The 25,468-nt window shown below is 41.6% G+C and overlaps 1 protein-coding gene and 1 long non-coding RNA gene across 4 annotated transcripts in view; one reads left to right on the forward strand and one right to left on the reverse strand.

Moving 5' to 3' along the window:
- The first annotated feature begins 149 nt into the window (after positions 1 to 149).
- On the forward strand, positions 150 to 6,772 carry LOC140689243 (uncharacterized). The gene is made up of 2 exons (XR_012064121.1): positions 150 to 239; positions 6,134 to 6,772. It is a non-coding gene; the product is annotated as an uncharacterized lncRNA (long non-coding RNA).
- Positions 6,773 to 9,751: 2,979 nt separating this feature from the next.
- Positions 9,752 to 25,468, reverse strand: part of SNX31 (sorting nexin 31) — a 52,778-nt gene continuing 37,061 nt past the window's right edge. For 2 of the 3 annotated variants that reach the window (XM_072949518.1, XM_006212172.4), the window contains 5 exons: positions 24,878 to 25,081; positions 21,008 to 21,121; positions 18,004 to 18,081; positions 12,580 to 12,636; positions 9,752 to 10,046 (listed from right to left, as the gene is read on the reverse strand). In XM_072949518.1, the coding sequence (XP_072805619.1) occupies positions 9,951 to 10,046; positions 12,580 to 12,636; positions 18,004 to 18,081; positions 21,008 to 21,121; positions 24,878 to 25,081 (549 nt within the window). In that variant the 3' untranslated portion in view covers positions 9,752 to 9,950. The remainder of the gene's footprint in view (positions 10,047 to 12,579; positions 12,637 to 18,003; positions 18,082 to 21,007; positions 21,122 to 24,877; positions 25,082 to 25,468) is intronic. The other variant, XM_072949517.1, reaches the window with a different exon arrangement.

Raw genomic sequence — 25,468 nt, forward strand, 5'->3', positions numbered from 1 at the left:
GCTCGGCCCGCACGGAATCAGAAACACCGTGAGCCTGCTGTAAACTACGCAAAGCATCAAAGGTGCGGCCGGCAGAGGAGAGCCGAGAGAGGTTTCCTCCCTCTGGGTCCAGGAGCGCTTTGCAATTTTCAAGTCATTTTCTAGAGAAACATCCCAACCCTGAGCCAAATTAAGGCTTCAAAGATCAGGACAGTTTTACCAAGAGCTGTAGACATCAATTAATAGCTGCCGGCCTTTAGGTAAGTCGTCTCTACAACCTGAATTGGTATATTAGTAACAGCAACTAACGACTGGCTGCTCTAATTCTAAAATACGAGCTTTTGCATTTTCGAAAACGGTTTGAATACTTACATCCCACTTTTTAGGGTTCCTAGACTGGATGCAAGATATATCCAGCCGAAACTAAAAAGGTGGTGGGTGGTGGGAAGTTCATTTACTGGGAAATTTCTTTTTTTCTTTTTTAGTTTACTAACAACTCCAGCCCTACAGCCAAGAAGACTTGCCCTGCATGGTGATCTTCCCCTGAATTCTAGCATAACTCACCCAGCCAAGTCACCCCCTAGGGGGTCTCATGTCCCTTCATTCAAGGGCTATTACTGCCGTGGAACAGTTTGTTCCTGGAAACCTCATGTAGATGTTTAGGATTATTGTCGAATTTGAGAAAACCTCTATCAAATCTCTTTCATATAAGAATAAGATTTCAGGCATTCCATATTTTCTCGTGCAGTGACTAATCATAAATATTAAGTACTCTTTAAATTGACGAAATTTATTAACCAATTTGTCATCGATGTCCTCTTTGAGGCTGTATTGAGATAACATCTTCATTGATGTCCATCAATTGTGTCAAATCAGCAAAGAATTTCAACCTTTTCCCAGTGTGTTCATACAGTTCCCTCCTTTTCATTAATCAGTTTATCAAATAATCTGAGAGCCTATTCATTAGTTCTATTCAAATTAATCTCTCCATCTTCATGAATTGCTGCTTTTGTTTGATCTGAAAAAATGTAGAGACTGTGCAGACAGCTTTTTCCTCTGATGAGATTAAAAGAATGAACTGGATGCTGTACATATTCTGACTCCATGTCAGCACCCATGGGACTTGAGCACAGTGGGCATTAGGAGTGTGCATGGAAGCCCTCCCCACACTCCAGCAATAGCTTAATGCTGCACAGGACCATGAACCACATAAGCAGAGCCCACCAAATGCAAACTGAAGTAGCCTCAGCAGCATTCCTGATTAGCCAGACCCCTGAAATACCTGTAGCTATGCCACATTTCTCAACAAGAGGACAGTGACTTGGCAAGTCTGAGTGCAGAGACAGCAGCCTTAAACAATTGTAGTTAAAATAATTTAATTTCATAAGCTTTGCAGAAACATTTGACCACGTGAACATACTTCCAAGGTCCCTTGCAGGGTCTTGGAAGGGGCCTGTACAAGGCAGAGCCCTATTAGTTCCTAATTGTTATTGTAACAAATCACCACAGACCTAATGACTTGAAGCAACACTAATTCATCTTGTTACATTTCAGGAGGTCAGAAGTAAAAATGAGTTTCACTGGGCTAAAATTAGAGTGTAGGCAGTTCTGCATTTCCTTCTAGAGGCTCTAAGGAGAACCCAGTTCTCTGTCTTCTCCAGCTTCTAGAAGCCTCCTACAGCCCATGGCTCGTGGCCCCTTCCTCCAGGTTCAAACCCAGCAGTGTGGCATCTTTTCTCCTCTCTGATTTCTGCTTCTAACCTTGCATCTTTTCTATCTTTGACCCTCCTGCCTCCTGATAAGTACCCTGGAATTATGTTGGGCATATCTGGAAAACCCAGAACAATCTCTCCATGTTAAGATCTTTAGTCACATCTGCAAAGCCCTTTTTAGGTAAACAGTCACAGATTCTGGGGATGAGGACACCTGTAGGGGGAATGTTACTCAGCCCGCCACAAGTGCCGTGAAACTTAAATTCCATTTCCTTCAGCTAAATCTACCTTTTCTTCCTTATTACCAAAAGCTAGTTAGTCCTGAATGCTGATTGTGAGAGTGCCAACGGAGAGGAATACCTATAATTACAACTGATGAGTGTTACAAAGGAAAGAGGAGGGATGTTATATGAGGGCAGATGGTACGGGGCCTAATTTACATGGAAGGGCAGTGGTGCCTCTGAATAAGTGACGTTTAACTGAGACGCAAAGGATGAGGAGTTAATTATACAATGAACAAGAGGAGTGTTTCAGACAGAGGGGACAGTATGCGTGACCTGGGAATGGTGATGTCAGAAGGTCAGTGTGGCTGAGCTGTGTTCCTACCATCAAACCGTCAGCCTTGCCGCAAGGAGGGACACATTGTCAGTAGTCAAGAGAATTAGCTTAGCAGTTCTTAGCCCTGGCAGCACCTTACAGTCACCACAGGAGCTTAAAAGGGCCAACACGCTAGCCAAGACCAAGTCAGAGGTGTTTGGAAGTACAGCCTGGCACCCATATTTTTAAAAGCTGCTCAGAGAGTTCTAACGTGCAGCTGGGGTTGAGAGCTACTGAGTCAGATGCAGCCACAGAGTAAAGAGTGAAAGGATGACAGAAAGTATTTGCTTGCACGATTTTCTGTTAGGAGGTTTTCTTCTGTTTAGAGAAAAGAAGGGTTTGGGCCATATTGATTATACATTCCTATTCAGTTTTAGGAAATGCAGAAAAGGCTTTTAAAAACATTGTTAAAATAAGCTACAAGAATATACTGTACAACATGGGGAATAGAGCCCATATTTTATAATAGCTATAAATGGAGCATAACCTTTAAGAATTGTGAAACACTGTGTTGTACACCTGTAACATATAATATTGTACATCGACTATATCTCAATTTTTTAAAGTAAAAAAAACTTTGTAATAGAACATTTATCAGAAGATACTCAGAGTGATACAGCAACCATCCCGGTGTAACCAGTTGTCTCTGTAGAAAAGAAATGTCTTGGAAGGGAGAGATGTTCAAAAACACGCGTATCTGCAAAGGAAAAGGCATTTCTTGGTTTTGAGATCTATTTTCCGGAAGGCATTCTGGTTTTTTGTAGTACCAACGAATGACCACTAGAGGGAGATATGCTCCCAGAAAGCGTGGCTCCCCCTCTCCCGCCCCTCCCAGTTTCTCACAACCAGCTACGGGGAATCAGGTGTTTTTAACAACACTGGGAGTTCTCAAGGCATAATCATTGAATCAGCAAGTCACAGGATTAGAGACAAGTAGCATATATTTTTCTGCACCAGAGTTAGACTCATTTCAATTCTCTGACAGTTTAAACATCTGAACCACTGGGGAAAAAAATGAAGTTTGTATTTGTGCCAGGCATTGTATTTGCAAAACTAAGGGGGAAAAAATGGAAACCTAGAGGGCATTTTCCTTCAGCAACTACCACAATTACAAATGAAGTATTCAAGCAAGTCTTTCAGAAAGAGATCTCTTCCTTTCTTAATTGCAAAGTAAACATCTTAGGTCTCCTTGAATTTCTGGAGTTAGTGAGATAACAGCTAGACCCCTGGGAAGAAGAAAAGAGCTTGGCTGCTGGCTGAAAACCGGCTTGTTGTTTTACTTTGCAATTACCCACACATGGGAGAACCACACAGATTTTCACACACGCATTAGAAGATATAATGTATGTGATGGGCAAGTATATAATGCCTGGCCCCAATTAACCTTCCCTTCCAAAAGTAAAGTAACTGATCATTAGCAAGCAAATACCTTTTGCAAAGGTTTAAGCAAACACATTGCTTTGCAAAGCCTTTAAATGTGACTGGTGAGATGTGGGTTCAGTCAGGGAAGCGGAAGAGCTGTGTTCTGGGATAATGGATTTATTACAGGCATTCCATCTCACACAGCTGGGGGAGGAGTCCCGGAAGTGAAGGTTTGGAAGGAGGTTTTGAAGGATCAGATTAAAAAGTCACAAACTAGTCTGCCTGAGGATTCTGGGAAGCCAAGCAGGGCTTGGGTCCCACTGAAGTGGGAACATGAAGGGGGATCTTGAGGATCCATTGCCTCTGTGCAACCAGCCACTGCTCTGAGTCCCCACCAAGTATCTGGTGGTGGGTCTGGGGCTCTGTGGGTCAGCAGGGCCAGGAGGCAAGAAGAAGAGCTGGGTTTGGAGTGGAGGGGGACAAGGACAAGCTGGAAACTGCCAGGAACTGGCCTTTCCACGTCACTGTATCTGATTGTGAAAAGACAGTCAGAAGGTAACGGCTACTGCCTTGCTCTGTCTCCCGGATCTCATGGAAAGTCCTCTCTGCTCATTTTAAACTGAAACCATACAGGAGAGGGGACATTGGGAAACATAGTTCCCAACTTAACCAAGTGGATAAAAAAAAAAAAAATCCAGTACACATATAGGATCTTACAACTAATTTTGCAGGTAAGAAAACTAAGGGCCATGTAGTTAGGCTAATGGCTTACACTCACATTACTAGCTAAAAGGAGAAGCTCAGAATTCAAGCCAGAGGGGTCATTTTTGTACTCCACCATCATGCCTAATGATGCTACACAGGCCACTCAGAGACTCTTAGCCCAGGAAGGGAAGTCAGAAATGATGCATGGAATTTTTCTACCATTTTCTTGAAATACTTTAGAGTGCTTACTTGTTTCTATTTTCTTTTCAAATTTTTATGTTTTAAAGTGGCATTTTTAAAATTTATTTATTGGGGAGTTAGGTTTATTTACTATCTATTTTTAATGGAAATACTGGAGATTGAACTCAGGATCACGTGCATGCTAAGCACGTGCTCTACCACAGAGTTATACCCTCCCCCTCCCACCCCAGAGGGCGTGGGTTTGTTACATCTGGGCAAAGAAATGCTAAGGAAGGGCTCATCCTGATCCCAAAAGGCTCTGGGATGTCTTCGTGGTCCAGTTTAGAAGATTTTAGCCATCTGTGTTGGTAAAGCATCCATTTCAACCCTAGAATGGCACTTAGCTCACCCCAGGGGCTCAAACTGAACTGAAATTTTAGGCTTAGAGGGATCTTAACCCTCATCTTAAACTCAAAACCAACTCCTGGCGATCAAACAGAAGCAAAGCACATCTTCTTAGTCTTGAAATAAACTCCAGGATGTGAGCTTGATCAGAACTTGCCTCAATTCCACTCTTTTCCTCACAAAACACCTATCCTGTGGTTTCATTTCCACCTTTACAAAATTGTGATGCTCAAGGTCAGGATAAAGTCCGAGGCTATTCTCTACTCTGACAGTTATTTTCTGCAAATACAACTGGACTAAAGCATCTTTTGACCTTATACTTTCGATTGACAAGAAAGGTAACTTCTGACATTTTTATAGGAAAAATAAAAGGTAGGATAAGTTATGCAAATTGATCTTAGCCTATGCACTTTTTTTTAAAGGCAGAGTGAGAAAAGACTTACAAATGATCTTATTTTGTAAAAACCTGAAAAATGTATTTTACATGTCTATCTTCCAAGCTCACAAGTACATTAAAAAAACAAATGGAGCTAGTTACTTTTTGTGTTTGTTTTTGTTTTGTTAAACATCTAACAGGATTTCAGAAAGAATGTCCCAGGTAAGGAGGTTTGCATTAAGGTAGTAAGGTTTTAGGGATTTTTCTTCAGTGAGTTCACTGCCCAAGATCTCAGCCTGTCTTCATTGTGATCCCCAGACTGCATGTCACCTGTTTTAATTTTGACAAATGAAAAGGGAAAAGAGATGAGGTAAGAAAAAAGGGGTAAAAAGAAGATCTATGACACAAACAACCCACAGTTGATGACAAAAGACAAATACTTACATACGTAATGAGTATGAATCCAGTGACCTGTAAAAATCTCAGGTTTTTGTGGTGCATGTTCAGTCAGTACATGAAAATACACTGTGATGTACAATCTTTCTACGTTCTTCCCTAACACAATGCGATACAAGTAGTGGGAGTGGAACCACTCTCCCTCTGAGCTTAAGGAGGTGTACCTGTTGGCCCAGTGCTTCTGGAAAGCATGATGCTCCACCAGCTATTGTAAAGCAAAATCTGGAGATCACCTCTGCCATTGATTGATTTTTTGAATAGAACTTGTCTCCAAGTTGTTGACTTTCACAGCATCTATGTTTAATAACTGCCATTCACATGTCTTACCCATCATTTTTGTTCTGACTTTCCTTTGATTGAGACCTAGATGCAGCAGACTGACGTCATCTCTTCCTCTGCACACTGGACCCCATACAGAGGATTGGAGCGCCCCAGAAATTCTGCAGGAACCAGTTGCTAGTGAGAATAAGAGCACGCGTGTACACAGCAAAGCCGGCTCACACTTTCCAGCCTGCTGTTCCAAGCGCCTCCACCCCAGACAACTGCTGTACCGCAGACCCCATCAAATATGTGCTCTTGTGGACAGATGGAAAACCCATTAGGAAGTGCGGCCAACTCCATGTCCCCACATTTCCGGGAGAGAAACCACATTTAGTACAGGAGCAATGCAAAATCACTAGGGTCAGTGCCTTTAAATCAACTGAATGTCTAATCTTTTCCAAGATATTACACAAGCAAAGCCCATGTGGTTAGCTAAAGACTTTGCCCTACAAAAAAGTACATGGGCTAGGGCTAGACCAAAGACCCAAGCCCACCATGTATTTTTTTCTATAGCTCTCACTTATTTTTCTTATCTGGAAAATTCTTATACAAATGACTAACTTCTTAAGAATACTAACAAATAGCTATTACAGAGCAACTTATAAGTACAATTATACCTCAGTAAAGTGGGGGGGGGCGGCACAGTTATAGGACTTCATTAAAAGCCACGTAAAAGGAATTGTTAGTTTGTCATACTTTTTCTAAGTTAACTCAGCATGTCTTACTTTGGGGTGAATGAGCCAGCAAAATGTACCTAACTTTTTCTTGACTTTTTTCCCCGGCATCACTGGTGGCAGGATTCAGACCATCCTCATGAAGGAGAGAAGTGTTTTCCACTCTGTCCCCCACAATCCTGAGTCCACATGGGCCACCCACCCCCAGCCTGCCTGCTGGCTGCTGGACCACAGTCCACACACTGCATGAGGGAGAAGTGTCCTGGGACTGAACCCAGGACCTAGTGCATGCTAAGCCTGGGTTTTTTTTAAGTGGGAAGGTAGATTTACTTATTTACTTGTTTTTTTGGAGGAGGTACCGGGGATTGAACCCAGGACCTCATGCATGCTAAGCATGCGTTCTACCACTTGAGCTATACCCTCCCCTCTAAGGTAATTTCATGTACATATTTAAAATAAAACTTGCTTCCCGATTATGCACGTGGGGTTGTGTGCAGCTGTGAGCTCACCACATACTGGGGGCTTTGGCAAGCACTTCAGCTCTTCAAATGAAGCCTGCGCGTGCCCCCCTCCGTGGGACCCAAGGGGGCTCAGCCCACAGGGCCTAACCACAATTTAATCAGCTCTGTCCTTTTTTCTCATAATTATTTTTGTGAAATTACAAGCCCAAGTGTGTTTGCCTGTGGGCAGAGTGCTTATGCCGGTTTTTTTAGGCTTAGGAGCAGCAGTAGGAGCAAACACGCATGTCTAGACGTGGGGAGAAGTGATGTCAGTGAATGCAGATGTATCAGGAGGACGTTGGGCTGAGTGGGGATCATTTTTGCAGGTATATGAGGAGTGAGTCTATAGACTAAAGCATAGGCTGGTAATTTCCAAAGCCCTGCCACGCCCCTTAGGAGTTACTTGATGGAATTCAACAGTTGCCTACCTTCATACGTCCTGCTCTGGCTGGTGTCTCCTCCCGTGCTGGGTGGCTGTGCGGTGGGGAAGGTCCCGCCCCAGCAGCACCACCGAGAGTGAGGGCATCACCCCCAGCAGTGATGGGGTCTCACTCACCATCTTCTCTCTGAGCCTGCAGCAGGGAAGGCCACTCTGGCAACTGGAGTTTAGACTTTTTACTCATCGACGAAGTCCTCTGATCCAGAAGTGATTCAAACCCCAATTCTTTCTAGATAAATATAGGCCCAGTAACCCCCAGAGGGGCTACTTCCCGCTCCTTCTCTTGCATAACTGCTGGTGAATATGTCATTTTACGAAGTAAGTTTTGAATTTTGTTTCCTACCCTCCCCCCCCCCCAGTTCCTTTATTCTTCACGGTGTATACTGTGGAATGCACCTGTATTTTTCTTCTCACATTCTGACTTGGATGATCATCTCAGTGTCTCAGGGGAAAAAAACTATTAAATTCAATGCTTCTATTTTTGCCAGCCTCAGATAGGAATAAATTGCTCTACTGACAAGGATGCTGCAGTGGTGTGTGCATGTATACCGACCCCTCTTCCCTCTTGACTTTGTCTCCTAACCACTCCCTTCACCCCACACGTTGCTGGCACAGAATGGGTTTACCTGTTCTTCCCCAAACACCGTACTCATTCTCCCATCAGTGTCTGTCCTTTCCTTTTATGCGTGTGCCCCCATCGCTGCCTCCACTTGGCTCTCCTCTTCCTTCAAAGTCCCTCTTCCCCTCGGACCTTCCTGACCACCCTCCCCCATTAACTTCCTTTGACACGTAGGTCCGCACTACACGTTGGACACCTGCTACATGCTGTCTTGGATTACTCGCTCTTATGATCAAGTGGCAACATACAAAATGTGTAACATTCAACCATTTTAACTTACAAAACAGCAACTTGATTGCATATGGTTCAATTTGATAAATGCATCTTCCCACCTCTAATGTAAGTTCTCTTCACATTCCTAAGGTCTTCAATAGACCCTTACACAGTGTAGGCATTTGCTATTAAAAAGAAATAGATTTTGACTATTCTTAATTTGACAAAATAGAGGAAAAGTTTCCATTTTAATCTGAAAATGCATCCTAATCCATTAATAAACTCACCAGGGGTGATTTGGGACATTTATGATTTTCTCTTGCAAAAATGTCCTACTACAGCCTAGAATATAAATATAAAACCTTATGGCACTGGAAGTTATGGCTAGAGACGTTGCTTTATAAATATTATGGGGCTTTAGCAAATTCTACACTTCAAAAAATCATTCACAGAATTTTCATCAGTGAATTCTATATTCAGTAGACTATATTTGATATTTATAATATAATTTTATATTTATAATTCATTTATAATTAATTATGCAACCCAATTAGAAAAGAACATTAGAATATTACACTTTATCTAATTATACTGATTCCTCTGTCTCTCTCCCTTATTGCAATCTTAATTCTATATATCATTCTATTCATTATGATGATAAACTGAAACTGGATAAGGAAAGGTCCAGCGAAAAAGTACACAACATTTTAAAGCTAAGGTATCTGATGCTGAGTACAGAGCCCCACTGCTTTCTAAAGTAAAAATATTCAAAATAGCATGATGGCTATTGAACTGAATTCAGTATTCTAAGGACAGAATACAACCACGACAGTGGAGAGACAGAGAACCGGGCAGCCTACCACTTTGAGTACATCCGTATTGGTAGTCTCAGAATGAGGTAAGGAAACAAATCAGCATGTCATCACCTTCTTGCTCTGGGGCTGTGGTGGGTCAGAGAAGTCCAGATTTCTTTTTCAATGATTCCATTTCTTAGAGCCACTGCTAATGAGTCATGTCTTCGGAACTTAACCCCAAATGCACTTATGGTGTTTTATCCTGAGATTTTCATTCATGCAGTATCAGAACGTGTAAACGACTTCATGAAGCCAGGTCAGCATCTATTTTAGGAAGGGGGAAAAGAACGAGCTTCATACTAATTGATTCAGATTTGCCATTTGTCATTTGTAAGTCATTAAAAACAGACTACATAACCTTGGTTTGTGTTTCTTTTTAATCTTGATATTTACAGACTTCTGAAGTAGTCTTGATGCATATGGTCTATCTTCATGTGAAAAAAAAGGGGAAGGGGTCACACTTCTTTCATTGGTGGCAGGAAGCCCACTTTCAACCCCCAAGCTCTTTCACGGTCAAGATGGCCTTTGAGAACATTTTTTAAAAATTAGACTTTCTCTTCAAAGATCTTCTTCCTTTATGGTCCCAAAACCACAGTCAACTTCAACTATCTTAATCTTGCTTTTTCTTGGTAGAAAACTAGAACAGGCTTTCTGCTGCAAAGTAAACAGAGATCAGAGATTATATATGAGAGGAAACAACTTCCATAGCAGCAATAATAGTAAAAAAAAACAAGTCAAACCTTAAAATAACATTAAAAAGGCAACAGAGAGGTTATATTTGTTTAAACAATGGTTGTTTTTAGAAGCTTTGTTTTGGGGTAGGTATGCATCTGTTAGTGCTGAGATGACAAGGTAGGCATGTCCAGAGCATCTTTCCAGGCACTGTGATGTCTGTCTCCAGGCAACAGTTGAACTCTGCTTCTCTTGTCTTTTCCCCCTTCTCTTAAAGACATGTGACTTTCAATTGTTAATTTCACCCCAAGTTTTTAGGGTACGTCCCCCACAAATACAAAGTTTTAATTTAAAAAGTATTACAACTATTTAAAAACACTTTAAGAGGTTATGGTTGCTACAGACCTTCAGTGAGTGAATAGTTGGCTTTCATTGTTTATAAAATCCCAAAGACAGGGCGTGGACAGTGGGCTTGGGCCCTGGTGAAATAAATATGTGACAGTCCAACAGGCAGAGCAGCTGAAAAATTTTTTTTTCTACAAGGGATTTGTCTCAATGGAGAGGCCCCACAGCAGAGTGGTTAAAGGAACAAACAAATTGTATTTGTTAAACAACAAATAAAGACAACTTGGGTAAGGATACTAATTCCATCATTTGCTAGCTGTGTGACCTTGGGCAAGTTACTTAACCTTTCTGTGTTTTCAGTTCCCTTGGCTACAAACTAAGGATGATAATAATACCTGGGTTTTTATGAGGATTAAATGAGTTAGGTGTGGAAAGCAATTATAACAGTGCCTAGCTCAGGATAAGCTCTCTATAAAGCCTGGCTAAAATAAGTGGAATTCAATATAATTGGATAGCAGGCCCCCTTCTGACATGCTGGCCCTGCCTGGAGCACGAGCAAGGTCGGCCTGCTTTAGTGTTGCTGCTCATCCCTGCTGACTGTTGTGTTGTCTAGGGCAGTGGCTCTCAAACTCAGACATGCATCAGACTCACTTGGAGGGCTTCCTAAATACAGATTGCTGGCCCCCATCCCCGGGGTTTCAGATCCAGTAAGTTTGGGGCTGAGGATTTAAATTTCTATTAGGTTCCCAAGGGATGCTGACCCTGCTGGTTGAGGGGCCTCCCTCTGAGAATCACGGTTCTAGGGATAATGGTTCCCATCCTGGCTGTTCATTAGACCATCTGGGAAGCTTTAAAAAAACCTCCTCTGCCAGGCCCCTCAGATCAGTTAAATCAGAATCTCCTAGGGTGGAGAGCCCAGTCACCCTTCATTTGTAGAGCTCTCCAGGTGATTCCAATATGCAGCCAAGGTTGAGAAGTACGGCTCCATGCCATCACCTTGCAGCGAAATGGATGCACTTAAGTGATGGAGAGATTACAACCGGTATTTTACAGATAAAGAATTTGAAGCTCGGTGCAGTGCTTCCCATTGGGGTACTTCCTATAAAGGCTGATCTCCTGAATCCATCCTTTGGGGTCAGACCCAGGAATTTGCCTTTTAATAAGCACCTCAAGAGTCCCTTATACACATTTAGTTTTTTGATCTGCTGGAAGACACACAGTAAGTGGTGGAGTTCCCATCTCCCGTCTCTGATGTAAGCAGTCAGAAATGCTGTTGTTATGTAAGAGTGAAAACTTTGCATTTACTCTATTTTTAAATTTTTCTCTGTGCTTATTCACTCAAGGAAGGACCTTACATACTTATAAATGCTGTACTTATACTATCTTAAAAGACACATCAGACCCTGTAACAGGAGCTCGACCCATAATAAACCCCATTCAAATGCTACTTAGAGGCCACCTTTATTTCGTTTACCTACACTAGGATTTGAACCTGGAAAGGAGTGAGTTAAGGGCATGGCCCTGGAGTCAGACTGCCTGCTTCCCTCTACCACTGATAACTACAACCTGAAGCAAGTCATCTCACCAATTTGTGCCCCAATTTCCTCAACTGATTTACAGGATCAGGTCACGATGAACTCATTCATCTGCAAAGAAGTGCTGAGAACACTGCCTGGCGATGCGTATCTATTAATGTTTTTCATTACGATTTTTACTATTATTGTTATCTGCACAGCAGATCTAAATGCTTGCAAAAGTAGTTTATAAATTTTGTTATAAAAGTTACAAATATATATATATGTTATAAAAGTTGTTTTATAGAGTTCATTGTAGAAAGTCCATGAAACTAAAATATACAAACTAGAAAGAGGATTTTCCCCCAAAAAATGCACGGAGTGTAGAAGAAAATCACTGAAGAATTTTGTGTTCTTGAAAGTTTTCTATATATAAAAACTCAGGAAAGTATTTCTCCTTGCCCCCGGGGTGCCACAGTAAAAACACCATGTTTGCGTGATGGTTGTCCAACTGGATCAGCCTCCATGGAGCAGCTTCTGAGAAAGAGAATTCTGCCTTATTCTTAAAAGTAGAATGACTCTCATTATTTAACGGGGGGAAACGGGCAGATTTATCAAAATTACAATATATCCATTACATAATTTTACTCACAGACCTGGCTTTGTTGAACGTGGTATTTTCTGCTTTTGCCTTGCTCCGGAACTTCAATCTGCTAAATAGATTAGTGAAATGTCAGTCAGCACAGCCGGAGAAGCGAGCACACAAACAATCTCTTTAACTAGCACATTTCCCCTTCCACCGTAATCCTCTTAATGGGCCCAAAGGCTGCCAGTCAGCAGGACACCTGCCTGTCATCTGCACATCCCCCTTCGTTTGCAAGTATCTCAGCATTAAAGAAATTGAGTCCCCAGAAGTTAAGTGAAGCTCAAAGTTTGACGTTAGTGGCTGCCTATGGATTTTGTGATTTAACATAGCTTTTAAAAGGAATTCACACGAAATGAACTCCTAAATCCAGAAATAATCCACAGAGCTCCAGTCCATATGTTGAACCAAAGCCAAATGGGGCTTTGATTAATCAAAAGGCATCGTTAATCAAGGGAAGAATCAAATTGAAGTTTAAGATGCTTGAACACAGCTCATGCACAGAAGGTATACTTAATATAACAGTCAGGGGCCTGGCAGAAAGCAGATGGCCTACTCCTGGGGTAACTGAGGGGAGCTTCTAAAACGAGCTGCTTCGTGGCGGTGTGGGTAAGATTAAAGTGAATCAGTGAAGGGATGTTGGAGCGGCCAGCGGCCAGCAGTGAGGGGCTGGCGTGGGTGGGGGTAATTCTTACCACTTCTAGGCCTGAAGGGGCGGGGGGACAGCTGGTACTGGAACCAGAGTAGCCGAAGCAACAGGGAGGAGAGGTCACCTACAGGAGCCGTGGCCCTTGTCAGGGGGCCGGGCCAACCACAGGGACCAGGCAGCGACAGAGTTGCAGAAACGAATACCCCAGGCTCAGTTTTCTCCCAAGCTCCCATCTCACTGGGTTTTCCCATGGGTGACCCCCCTCGGAGGCTGGAGGTCAGAGGGCAAGGTCATGGCACACAGAGGTCAGTCTCCTAGCCAGGATTTAGGAGAAAGTGTTCTCAGACTCTTCTCACAGGAAAAGCAAAGAACTACTATTAACCAACTGTGCATGATGTACACAGCTCCACCTGTCGCTCTCCAATCCGCAATGTCCCTTTACTGATTGCCCTTCTCCTCCAACAGATATAAACTGGACACGGAGTCCTCAGTTTCTAGCCACTGCCTGGTAAATACAGGCATTTGGGAATGATGGAATGAGGGCGTGAATTAACTAAGTTGTTTTTTATGGCTTATTATTCATGAGACTACAGAGTGGGGCGTTTCAAAATAAGTGGGATAAATAACATGATACTGCAAAAGAGCATTATCTTTTAACTACGGTTAACTTAATTTTGCAGTAAAATACACTGCTTTGAAGGATACATAGGACTTCCTTTAGGTTAGTATTCTTAATAGAGATGTTCACATATTTGAAGAATAGCTCAGTAACTTTAAAAAATCATCATTAGGTCTCAGTAAATGGGGAATTAATAATCTGATGCCTTATGTGTTTTGCTATTATTATTATTATTTGACAATATTACATTATAGTTTGTAAGTTGTCTTGTGCAATGCAATACGAAGTTAGGGGGAACCTCTTGGAATTTCTCTCTCTCCTAGTCTCCTTCTCTACCCCCTCCCTATGTAGAAATAAATAAAATAGAACCCATCATACATGTTAAGCAATTTCTGATATAGTCTGTTTCCTTGACTTATTTCAATAGGTTTATGTATTTTATATACTGGGGAAATAACGTTGGGGGAGAAAACTAATCCTCTTTTCGTAGCGCAGTATTCCCACACTCTCTCTCATCAACAGACAGTTTCTGTTAATCAAAGGACCATTTATCCTGCACAGTAACTTCCCCCTGCTCGGCTTAGACCTTTCTTGTGATGGCTGCAATGTCTGTACATCTTCCATGTGCTGAACTGGACCAGTTACACAAAGGCTGACATTCCTGGGACGTTCCTGGTGTTTTCCCTTCTCACCATATAATGGGAACATACTTCAAAGCACCACTTTCCGAACCCAGTGGCCTTTTACATAGTTTGATCTTGCCCCAAATGAGAGAGGAGTGACAGAGAAGTAGGTATAGCCATGGTAGTTGGGGAGAGGGTAAAGGTATGAGGCAAGGCAGAATCAGAAGGCCACTTTGTTCTTTGCCATTTTTCAGAAAACCAATTGAGACATCCAGACCCACTTTTAAGGAAACCTAATAAGGTAAAGATATACGGACTAGTAAAAACAATCAAACCAGGCATAGATGATTAAAAATAGAAATTGTTTTTCAGTTTAGAAAATTATTCACCAGCATGTTCCTGATACCATTCATATGTTCAGATTATAGTTTAATATACAAATAATACTGATGACAATGCACTTTCAGAAACTCCTTAGGATTGTAAATTGACTATATGTCAAAAAGAAAAGAAAAGAAAAGAAAAGAAAAAAGAAGAAAAGAAAAGAAGAGACAAGATAAGAAAAGAAAAGAAAATTCCTTAGGGACACATCTGCATAAAATCCATCAGCTTCCTTTTCTTGGCATCTTTTAGATTTCTTCACGTAGCAGAGATGGCTGGTAGCCTGCTCCATTGTCCATTTCATCCTTCTTTCTTAGCAATAACACCCAAATTTATTTGGAAAGACAACATAATCTGCACAAAAACTACATTTACTAGACTTCCTTGCAGCTAGGCCTGGGCATGTGGTGTGACTAACTCTTTGCCAATGAGCTGTAAGCAGAGCTGCAAGCAGAAATTCTGTGTGGGATTTCTGAGACTCCTCCTTAAAGAAAAGAGGTGATCCCTTCTGCATACTTCCCTTATACTTGCTGCCTAGAATGTGGATGTAATGACTGGAGCTCCAGCAGCCATCTTGGACATGAGGTAAAGGCCACACACTGAAGATTGCAGAGCAGAAAGGTCCCTGGTGACATCATGAAGCCACCATCCAAGCCTCAGACTGCCTACCTCTGGGTTTCCTTTAGGCGAGAGGGAAACAAATGTTTATTTTGTCCAAGACACTTATTTTGCCTAATTTGGTTTTTGTTATATGCAGCCAAATCTACTCCTAACCAATATCCTTTATTTTCAAATGAAATAATCCTTTAATTCTGTTGTAGTTAAAAGTAGCAAATGCTACAAAAAAAATTTAGTTTTTTTGTAAAAGCAGAGCTCTAAGAAGAATGTTACACTTTTTTTTTTCTCCTCTCTGGTTTGCAGTTAATACTGTCTTAAGAATTTAACATGTTCTTTGGCTGTATGTTTATATTTTTCTTTATTGCATTTGTTTGACTTCACATGGTAATGATCTTGGGCTGGGTACCGCTCAGTGGTAGAGCGCCTGCTTAGCATGCATGCGGTCCTGGGTTCAGTCCCTAGTACCTCCATTAAAAAAAATATTAATGATCTCTTCATAAATGGTTTAAGTCTTACCTTTGAAAGCACTGCCTAAAGCTAACTAAGCTAATTAACTTTAAGTTAGCACTAAATTTCTTCTTTCATTGCTTCCTTCTTACTAGGATAAAACAGTACTATTTAATCTCCCCAGGGAACATCTGCTTTATTTATGGGGCTCATTTGGTTACAGTTTCCTCAATTTCTCTTTCCCTCCCCAGATCCTTTACAGCTGTCAAAATCTTAGAATTTATTCTGCCTTGCAAATTAGAGACCTCTGTATCTCAGTGCGTACAAGCCTTCTGTAAGTGATAGGTGTCAGTTCAGACTTTCTGTGTTTACTTAGAAAATGAGTTAATGTCAAACATTTATATGGCTACTTTAAGCTTCGTAAAATGACTTGCTCTCATCGGCTGTACTTGTGAAGAGGTCCAAAACTCAGTCGAAGTTCAAATAGCTGCTCTATCAGTTCTGTTTCCCTCCCAGGGTCCCATTCTACCCAGGGATTTGTAGATGAAATTCCAGACTGAAATGTGGACTATTCCTACAACATCCAATTTTCAAGAGGAAGGGTCTTAACATTTCTAAGAACCAAAATAAGGAAAGAAATAAAGGGTTTGTGGAAATCAAACTTCTTTTGTATTTTGATAAGGCAATACAAGTTTTATTGGCTCATATGCTGATTTCGCTATCAGCCACAGGGATAAACTAGAGATTTCAATTTGTGTGCAAACCTAAGGAATGTGGTAGCGTGGTTGTTCTTCTTGAAAACTTTAAATAGATTACTATCTTCTCCTATTAGAGAGCAAACTCTTTAGCTATTCATTGTACAAGTATTTCCTGCATCACGTAGCTTACACTTTATTCAACCACATGTGAGATCACTTCCTCCTTTTAATGGGGCTGCCTTAGTTAATTATTTTTCTCTTAATATATAGGCCTGTCTGTCTGTCTGTCTGTCTCTCTCTCTCTCTCTCTCTCTCTCTCTATATATATATATATATAAATTGGAGCCTAAGAAGGTCCATCCTGCCTAGGAGGTTAGATTTTATTGCTCTTTTAAAAAGAGCATCTTTGATTCTTCTATTGCTTTGATTCGCTATTCTCTAGTACATTTTGAATTGTTCAAACACCAAGGGCCAGTGAATTTAATTTTCCCTGGGAAAATATTTTCAATTCTAGAAGAAAGAGAAGTAAGTATAAAATGCAATTTTTTTCTTAGAAAAATGCTGCAAAGTCGAGTAAAGATCAACGTTAAACTAAAGCCGTTATCCATTCACTTATAAAAGACTAAAATTAAAACATTAAGGAAAGTTTTCAAATACTTTTTGTTGTATTTGTAAAGACCAGTGTCCTAGTCTGCAAAAGAATTATATTTGTAACCATCAACCAGGCAGTAGTATTTATAATCATTTTTAAAAATCAAACTGTATTATCTTCTTCGGGACATGCTTATATCATGATGGTGACAAGGCAAGGAGAAAATTTAAAATCCCACACACTCTTTTTACAGCTTAGCACCAACACTTTGAATGAGTACCTGGCCTTTATTGAAGAGATGGAGACTAGAAAAACAAAGTTTAATTTTACATTGAGAAAAAAATTATAGCCTTGAAGGCTTCTGTTACTTGGTGGCTTCTCCCAACTGCTAAAGGCATCTTAATTTGGCACAGTGGAAATATCAAAAGGCTGTGAGTTCTTTCTGGAGACGAAACCACAGAGCTTATGAAAGGTCATGGCGGCTGTGTTAAAGGCCTCTCAGGATCCTGTCTTTCTGGTGTTGCTTTTATGGTAAACCTGGAATCTTCCATTTGGGGGAAGGTAGAAATACAAGGGTACAGAGTAGAGGGTTAGAGAGCTCTCAGAAATCCAAGGATGACTTCTCATTGGAAAAAAATGGCTTGAATTCTAAAGACTGAGCTCCCAGAGGGCAGAGATGCTCACATCTGGGCAGCTGGGTTCCTGCCTGGAGGACCAGACTCCACTGATCCAGGGAATTCATCAGTGTAGTTTAGTGTCAGCTGGTGGTGGAAACTTAAAGTGAAATATCTACACAGTAAGAGCACTTACCATTTCTGGATTCTCTGCAGCTAGCTTTACCATCTTGTCTGAGATCATCTTTTTCAAGCAGCTACTCAGCAAAAAAGCCTAAGAAACCCAGAAATAAAGAACTGTCGGTTGAGGAGATTTTCATCCTCTTCCTTCTCATCTCATACCGTGAAGCAGATCTTGAGCCCTGCCCTCCAAAAGCACGCTTTTAAGAATTTTAGAGTCCTTTACCTTTCATAAGTTTGCATAAGATGTAATTAGCAAGTAATCATAAATTTTCTCAATTACATAGACATAGTTACAGTACATTTTTAAAAAGACAGCTTAAAAATGTCTGGGATCTCATTACTAATATTTTTCCCTTTTAAAACTCCCTTAACACATCCCATTTTAAAAATTACTTTGTAAACAACTCATGTCTTATGAGCAACAAATAATAAAAACTGCTTATTATTGTAATCCAAATAACTGCTGATGGTCAATCTTATAACTAACTGTATGTGTAATGCTTGAGAGACTTAAGGCATAAGTCGTAACCTGTTTGAAAGAATATATTAGCACATTATGGCCTTTACTGAAATAAAAACAAAATTAGTTGTTTTTCTTCACTTTCTTATTTTTCTGGTATTTTTAATCATTTACTGTCCAGATCGACAGTTGCCCCCAACATTACCTGTGGCTTATTGTTGGCTCATCACGTTAGTGCCGAGACACACGTTACACGTCCTGCTGCACCAAAGCTGGGGCTTCCTTTTGCCAGGAGCTTCCCCCCACGTGCCAAGTTTAAGGTTCCCTGCCATCTTACTGGGAGCTTGCTCCTCTCCCATGGGTCCTTTTTCTCTCCTTGTCCTGCTCTCAGCTCTCAGCTTGCCTTTTGCTCGTTTGGCCCTACTAAGGTTTGAGACAACTGAAGCTCAGAGCTCAAGGATGTAGACCTTTAGGGTAAAGTGTGCTCAAGGATGGTCGCCGCACTGGAGCAGGGAGGAGAGGCAGAGGAAGCTCAGGCTGGGGTGGTAGCCAATGCAGAAAACTCCTGGAGGACAGGCCATGGAAAGTAGAATTCGAGGGCGAGTGGGTTACACAGAGGGAGCCTTTCAGAGTCTTGCAGGACAGTAGAGCCCGATAGGGGTGCATTTATTTAAGGGGAAAGAAAGGAGGGAAGAGAAAGGAAAGGGCTGCCACCAATAAGGAAAAGAGGCACAGACGTGGGGTTTATATACAAAAACAAATTTTGCCTTCCTTCCTGGTTTAGTCAAGAACTAACCCTGTTTATCTGTGATGTTTGTAACCTACCAGAACATGGGTATGAAATGGTTGAGCAACCACCTCCGAGCTGCCGTGGCTAGGAAGGGTGTTTAATGGTGTCCCACGCAGTGTGGACTGATTCCCTATTCCTGTACAATGCACAGAGCCATGCAGGTTAGGACTCTGCTATAAGCCAGCTGAGGGTTATGAAATACAAAGGGACAGAGCTTTGTTTAAAGGGCCTAAGGAAGATATGGGCCCAAGCCCTCTTGTATTTGCAAGGCACACAAGCCACATTTCTGCCTTTTGCAGAAGTACCCCTTAGGTGCCTGTCAATAAACCCACACTCCAAAGGAAATAAGACCTTACTAGGAATCCTTTAAAAGAATGTTTATTGCACCTCTTCATAGTGGCTTAAACTCATTTGCTCTAGACTAGATTAAAAGACCATAATAAAATTTAACTACCCGCACTTAGCATTCTGGGGTAAAGGAGTGGTTTCACTGCCAAACTCTCTGTGTGTCTCTTCAAATGACTGCAGATTTTGCCTCAGAAAACTATCCTACCATTTCCCTAAGGGTCTTTCATATTAAGGTGAACCCGGGGAACCATTTCTTTGACCTAGGATTTTGGTTTAGTACTATGTGTTTTTCAGAGAACGCTAATATCTGCTACCTCCTGATCACAACCATATTAGTAGAAAGTTGACACGGAGCTTTGGTTGCCTGAAACCAGAATGCTCCATGGAACACAAAAGTTAGTGTGATCACCAGGGATATTAATAATGTTGACGCAAAGGATACTTTGATATTTTGGTTTCGTTTTAGAACACTTGTAGTTTTGATTTCAAATTGGAATAGCTTAAGTTAGCCCACTGAAAAGAACTGTCAATTGGATTTGGTGTTTAGAAAATCAGATTTTTTTTAATGGATTTTTAATTTCAATTATTTCAAATTTATTTCAAATTTATTTCAAATTTAATTAATTCAACTCAACAGCCATTGTCCCTTCTTCCTTCATAACAGAATCTTGACTTTGGGATGACAAAGTACCCAGCTCTAGGCAATGACTCATGCTTACTCTAAGCTGATCATGAATCCTATTTCTCTATGCTAAATCCTTGATTCCCAGACTCTCTTGCAGCTAGGAGTGGTCATGTGACATGGTTCTGGCCAATGAGACATAATGGAAAGTCAACTGGGGGGCTCTTGGGGTGAGGCTTTTGCCTTCCAGATAAAAGGGACAGCTTTTATCAACTTGGAAAAGGTCGAAAGAATTATAGGGATGCCACTCATCTACCTCCAGCATTCTTAGTAAGTGAGATGATAAAAATTTGTATTGTCTAAGACACAATCTATTTTTGTAAATAAAGTTTTATTGGAACACAGCTATACCCATCTGTTTATGTCTTAGCTGTGGCTGTTTTTGTGCTGCAACAATAGAGTTAAGCAGTTGCAACAGGGACCATATGAACCTCAAAATGTAAAATATTTACCATCTGGTCTTTGGGTAAAAAGTTTACCAACCTGTGGTCTAAGTCACTGTCCACTGAGTCTTCTGTTACTTGGAACTCATTCATTTCTAATTGATATGAAAGCTATGGTGACGAGCAAAATAAAACAAAAAGCGAACAAAAGAAATGGTATTACAGGCTGAACACAGCATGTGTTTCAGTCCAGCACTCTGCTCCAGCTGGTTACGGTGATGTGCTTTGTCCACCCCAGCATGCAAGAGAGCATTTTGGCACAGAAGGTTTTCCTGCTGTGCCCTGAGAACTTACCTGCTGGGTGTAAATAACAAACCACTGCCAGTGACTATCCTCGCCGTACTGAAATCTGAGCTCTAAGTTCTGGTTGAGAGTTTGCTGGGGCCCATCCATATCCAGCAGAGAACCCTGCAGAGGAAAATATATTATTTGACCTTCAACAGAAATTTAAGTGGCTATTACCTGCTGGGAAAAATATCAAAACAAGTGAGACTGTCCCTACTCCCGAGAAACTATCAGTCCTACTGGGAGCCATGAGACTAAATTGTCACAGTTTAATGTAATAAGTATTACAAGGGAAGCAAACACAGGTCTATGGAACTAACTTGGATGGACACCTAACTCAGACCAGGAGGGTAAAGGAAGGCTTTGGGGGGTAGGGTGCAGGTATTTCAGCAGAAATAGAAACTATGCAAGTTTGTTATGGTTTTTTGGGGGGGGCACAAGGGGTTCCTGGTGGAAGAAAAAGCAAGTGCAAATGCTCTGAAGCGTGAGGGAGCCTGGTGCATTAAAGACAATGCAGTGTGGCTGAAGTACAGGCTGCAAGATGTTGAGGGTGGTGAGAAAAGAGGCTTCAAGAGGCAGGGCAGGGCCAGATCTTGAATGCCTGGTGGGAGGCACCTGTGATTTTTGCTGTGCAGCATCCATCCCTTCCCCTCTAGTACCGACATCTCAGATTCCCTTGAGGGGAACCTCCCATTCCACTGTGGCTCTCTAGGTAGGTCTGTCAGGAAATGCTGCTCTCCTTGAGGGGGGCACATGACCCAAGCTCAGGCCAACTGGACAAATGGACAAATTAGACAAATGTTCTCTGAGTCCCTCATTTGACTCCAGGGCAGAGAGACCCAAGGAGCAGGTAGTAAAGAATTCCTATTTTCGGGAAACCTTGAGCTCCTCTGGTTCCTGACTATCTCAAGTCTCTGCATCAGCCTTTCCTTTAAATCAGTGGGTTACCCCATATCCTTCCAATATATCTTTTTTTTCCCACTAGAGCCAGAAGTCTTGGTTTCTGCTGCTTGCCGCGAAATAGCCCTAACTGTTACATGTTGTATAAGCTAAGCTAAGGAGTCTGGACTTTATCTTGAGGGCAGGAAGCATTTATTAAAAGATTTTAAAAGCTGGATAACAGCACAGATTTATATTTTACAAATATGGATCTGGCCGCATCAATGTAAAAAATGAAGCAGGAAATAGCTATTTTCAGACATTGAACAGCAGATAATGTAGGCCTGTTAACCCAGAGAGCAGGAAAACAAGGTGAGCTTTACAGCCACCCAGCTTACTGCCTGGAGGAGTTTCCAGGACGCAGTGCAAGGAGGGGGAACCCAAACAGAACCCAGAAGTATTGCTGAATTGAGAAGAGAGATAAAAACAATCCAATTAGAAAATGGGCAGAAGATATGAAAAGACATTTCGGCTGAGATACCCAGATGGCAAATACTCACACGAAAAGATGTTCAACATCATCAGCCATGAGGGAAAAGCAAATTAAAATCACAATGAAATACCATTACACACTTATCAGGATGACTAAAATAAAAACTAATGCCAACACCAAATACTGACAAAGATGCAGAGACTGGATTGCTCATACATCGCTGGCGGGAGTGTAAATTGGTAAAGCCCCCCTGAAAACGGCTTGGCAGTTTCTTAAAAAATTAAACATGCAACTTTCACATGACTCAGCAATTGCAGTCCTAGGCATTTATTCCAGAGAAATGAAGACTTGTGCTCAGACAGAAGCCTATACATGAATATTTATAGAAGCTTTATGCATAATAGCTAAAAACTGGAAACCACCAGATATCTTTCACCGGGTGAGTGTAAAGAAATTTTGGCCATTCTAGACTATGGAATCCTGCTCAGCAACAATAACAAAAAACAAACTACTGATGGACCAACAAGCTGGATGAATTTCCAAAAATGTATGCTGTGTAAAGAAAACCCCAAAGGCTGCACAGAGCATGGCTATATTCATGTAATGCTCTTATTTTTTGAGATAATCAATCCCTTGCTTTTATTTATACTTTCACCTCCTAAACATAGTCAATTCTTTCTTTTTTTATCGAGTTATACTCATTTTACAATGTTGTGTCAAATTCCAGTGTAGAGCGCAATTTTTCAGTTATACATGAACATATATATGTTCATTGTCACATTTTTTTCTCTGTGAGCTACTGTAAGATCTTGTATATATTTCCCTGTGCTTTACAGTATAATCTTGTTTATCTATTCTGCATATGCCTGTCAGTATCTACAAATTTTGAAATCCCAGTCTGTCCCTTCCCATCCTACCCCCTTGGCAACCACAAGTTAGTAGTCTATGTCGATGAGTCTGTTTCTGTTTTCAAACGTAGTCAGTTCTTATTAGTTACAGTAGTCATGTTCTCTAAAGTCACCATAAGCACTGAATTAGTGGACTGAAACACAGCCCAAGGGGAAATACAGGTCTAGGTTCCTGTGAACCTCTGGTTACAACATTTTCATCAGCTGATCAATATATAACCTTGTTTTATGTGTGTGTGTTTTTAAATTGAGGTATAATTGATATGCAAAAACTGCACATATTTAATGTACCCAATTTGAAGAGTTGGACATATGCATATATCCAGGAAACCATCACCACAGTCATAAGGAAGATCATCTGGTGAAACCCTTGGGTTTCATCTAGGCAGGAAGTGTTGAGGCCAAGCTGTGAGGGCAGGTGGGATGGGAGAGTCCTGAGGGACAGCAGGGGCACAGAAGGGCTGGGCCTCTGTCAGCAATTAAACACGCGAGGTAAGAGAGAAAAGTCAGAGATGGTTTCAGGATTGATGGTTTGGCAATTAAAGGGCAGTGACGGAAGTCCCACTTACGAAGACAGGGAACACAGGAGGAAGAACGCTAGGATGGACATGAGAGAAGGGAGCCTGGGATGGACATGAGAGGAAGGAGCTTCGGGCAGGTGTGAGAGGGAAAGAATGAGACTGGTTTGGGGAAAGGTTGAATTGAGGCGTCTATAAAACCCTTGGTAAAGATGTCCAGAATTCAGTAGGAACTATGGATCTTTTGACAAGCATCTGGGTAATCAATTTCAGGGAATACACAGAGGAAAAATGATAGAAATGGAACCCCAGAGAACACCAGCATTTTAGGAATGGTCAGAGGGAGGAGCAACCCACAAATTTAAGGGATGAAGGAGGGGGAGTTTTGGGAAGGAAGACAGTTGACAGTATCAAATGTCTCAGAGAGACCTAGCAGTGAGCCAGCTAAAACATCCCGGGGGTTCGTGGATTTAGCACCTGGGTGCATTTGTCCTCTACTAGTTAACCTCCCTTTCCTGTGTAAAGCAGACAATCCCTCTTAGCTCACTGCGTTCTATTTAAGAAATTAATTAAATAGCAGATGTGGCATTGCCCACACAGCACCTGGTACAAAGTAGGCACTCAATAAATCTGATCAGAAGGGTTTCTCTGGGAGGAGACAGCAATGTAGGTGTGATTCCAGGGACCATTAAGAATAGCTCGGCTGGTCAGCGTCCAGTTTCCAAGCATAGAGATCTTGCCAGTACTGAGTACGTATTAAGTGCTCAGTAACAGTAGCTGTTATTTCTATATGGTGTGATTACTTTAGACATCCTTCAAGCAGTAGAGAAGCCTGTGGTTGGAAGGTTGGGAAGACTGGTGTCTCTGCTGTTACGGGTGGGGAACTTGGGTACCAGATCATAGACAGGTTTTACCATCAGGTGATGCTCACTGTGGCTTAGACGCCAGTCCACTCAAGGTTCAGATTCAAAAGGCAGCCCTCTCTCCCCAGTACCAACGTCATCATCCAAGAACACTAGGATTTTTAAATCGTGGGTGGAGGCTTTAAATCATGGGTACGGCGAGGTGCCAAGATACTCACAAGGAAAGTGACCTGCCAGCACTTCACTCTGTTCATCTGGAAAATGACGTCCCGGGTCTGGTCATCAGGCAGGGTGACACAGCAGCTGATCTCGTTATTGCCAACAGAGATTACGGCCCCACAGCCCGGTTCTGGGTAGTCACAGGTACAGGGATCCAGCTGCACGTATCCATAGTGCCGAACCTCCCGGGACAGCTCCAAAAACTGTTCCAAAAGGGGTTGGGGGTGGAGGAAGCAGAAGACTACTTGAGGAGGATGAAAATCTCACATCAGGAGGTACCGCCATTCTGACAGCACACACGGAATGGAGTCATGGTGAAAGCACCTTTCTCTTCGGGAGGATATAAATGAAGGCAATGCCCCTTGCGCTCTCTGACAACAAGGGCTGCCCAAGTTCATGGTGGGTCCCTGCTCCTGTTACAGTGCTTGGAACAGTGGGAATGAAAATAGTTGATGTGAATGATGAAGGAAGAAACGAGTAGAATGAAATCAAATGAGTACATAGGATTTTATCTCAGAAGATTATAGCAGCAAAATAAACAAAAAGTGTGCCTATAAAATGCTGTTTTTTTTTTTAAACTAAGCTGAGAT

Source organism: Vicugna pacos, chromosome 25 (genome assembly GCF_048564905.1).
Source record: "Vicugna pacos chromosome 25, VicPac4, whole genome shotgun sequence".
In the NCBI taxonomy this organism is placed as follows: domain Eukaryota; kingdom Metazoa; phylum Chordata; class Mammalia; order Artiodactyla; family Camelidae; genus Vicugna; species Vicugna pacos.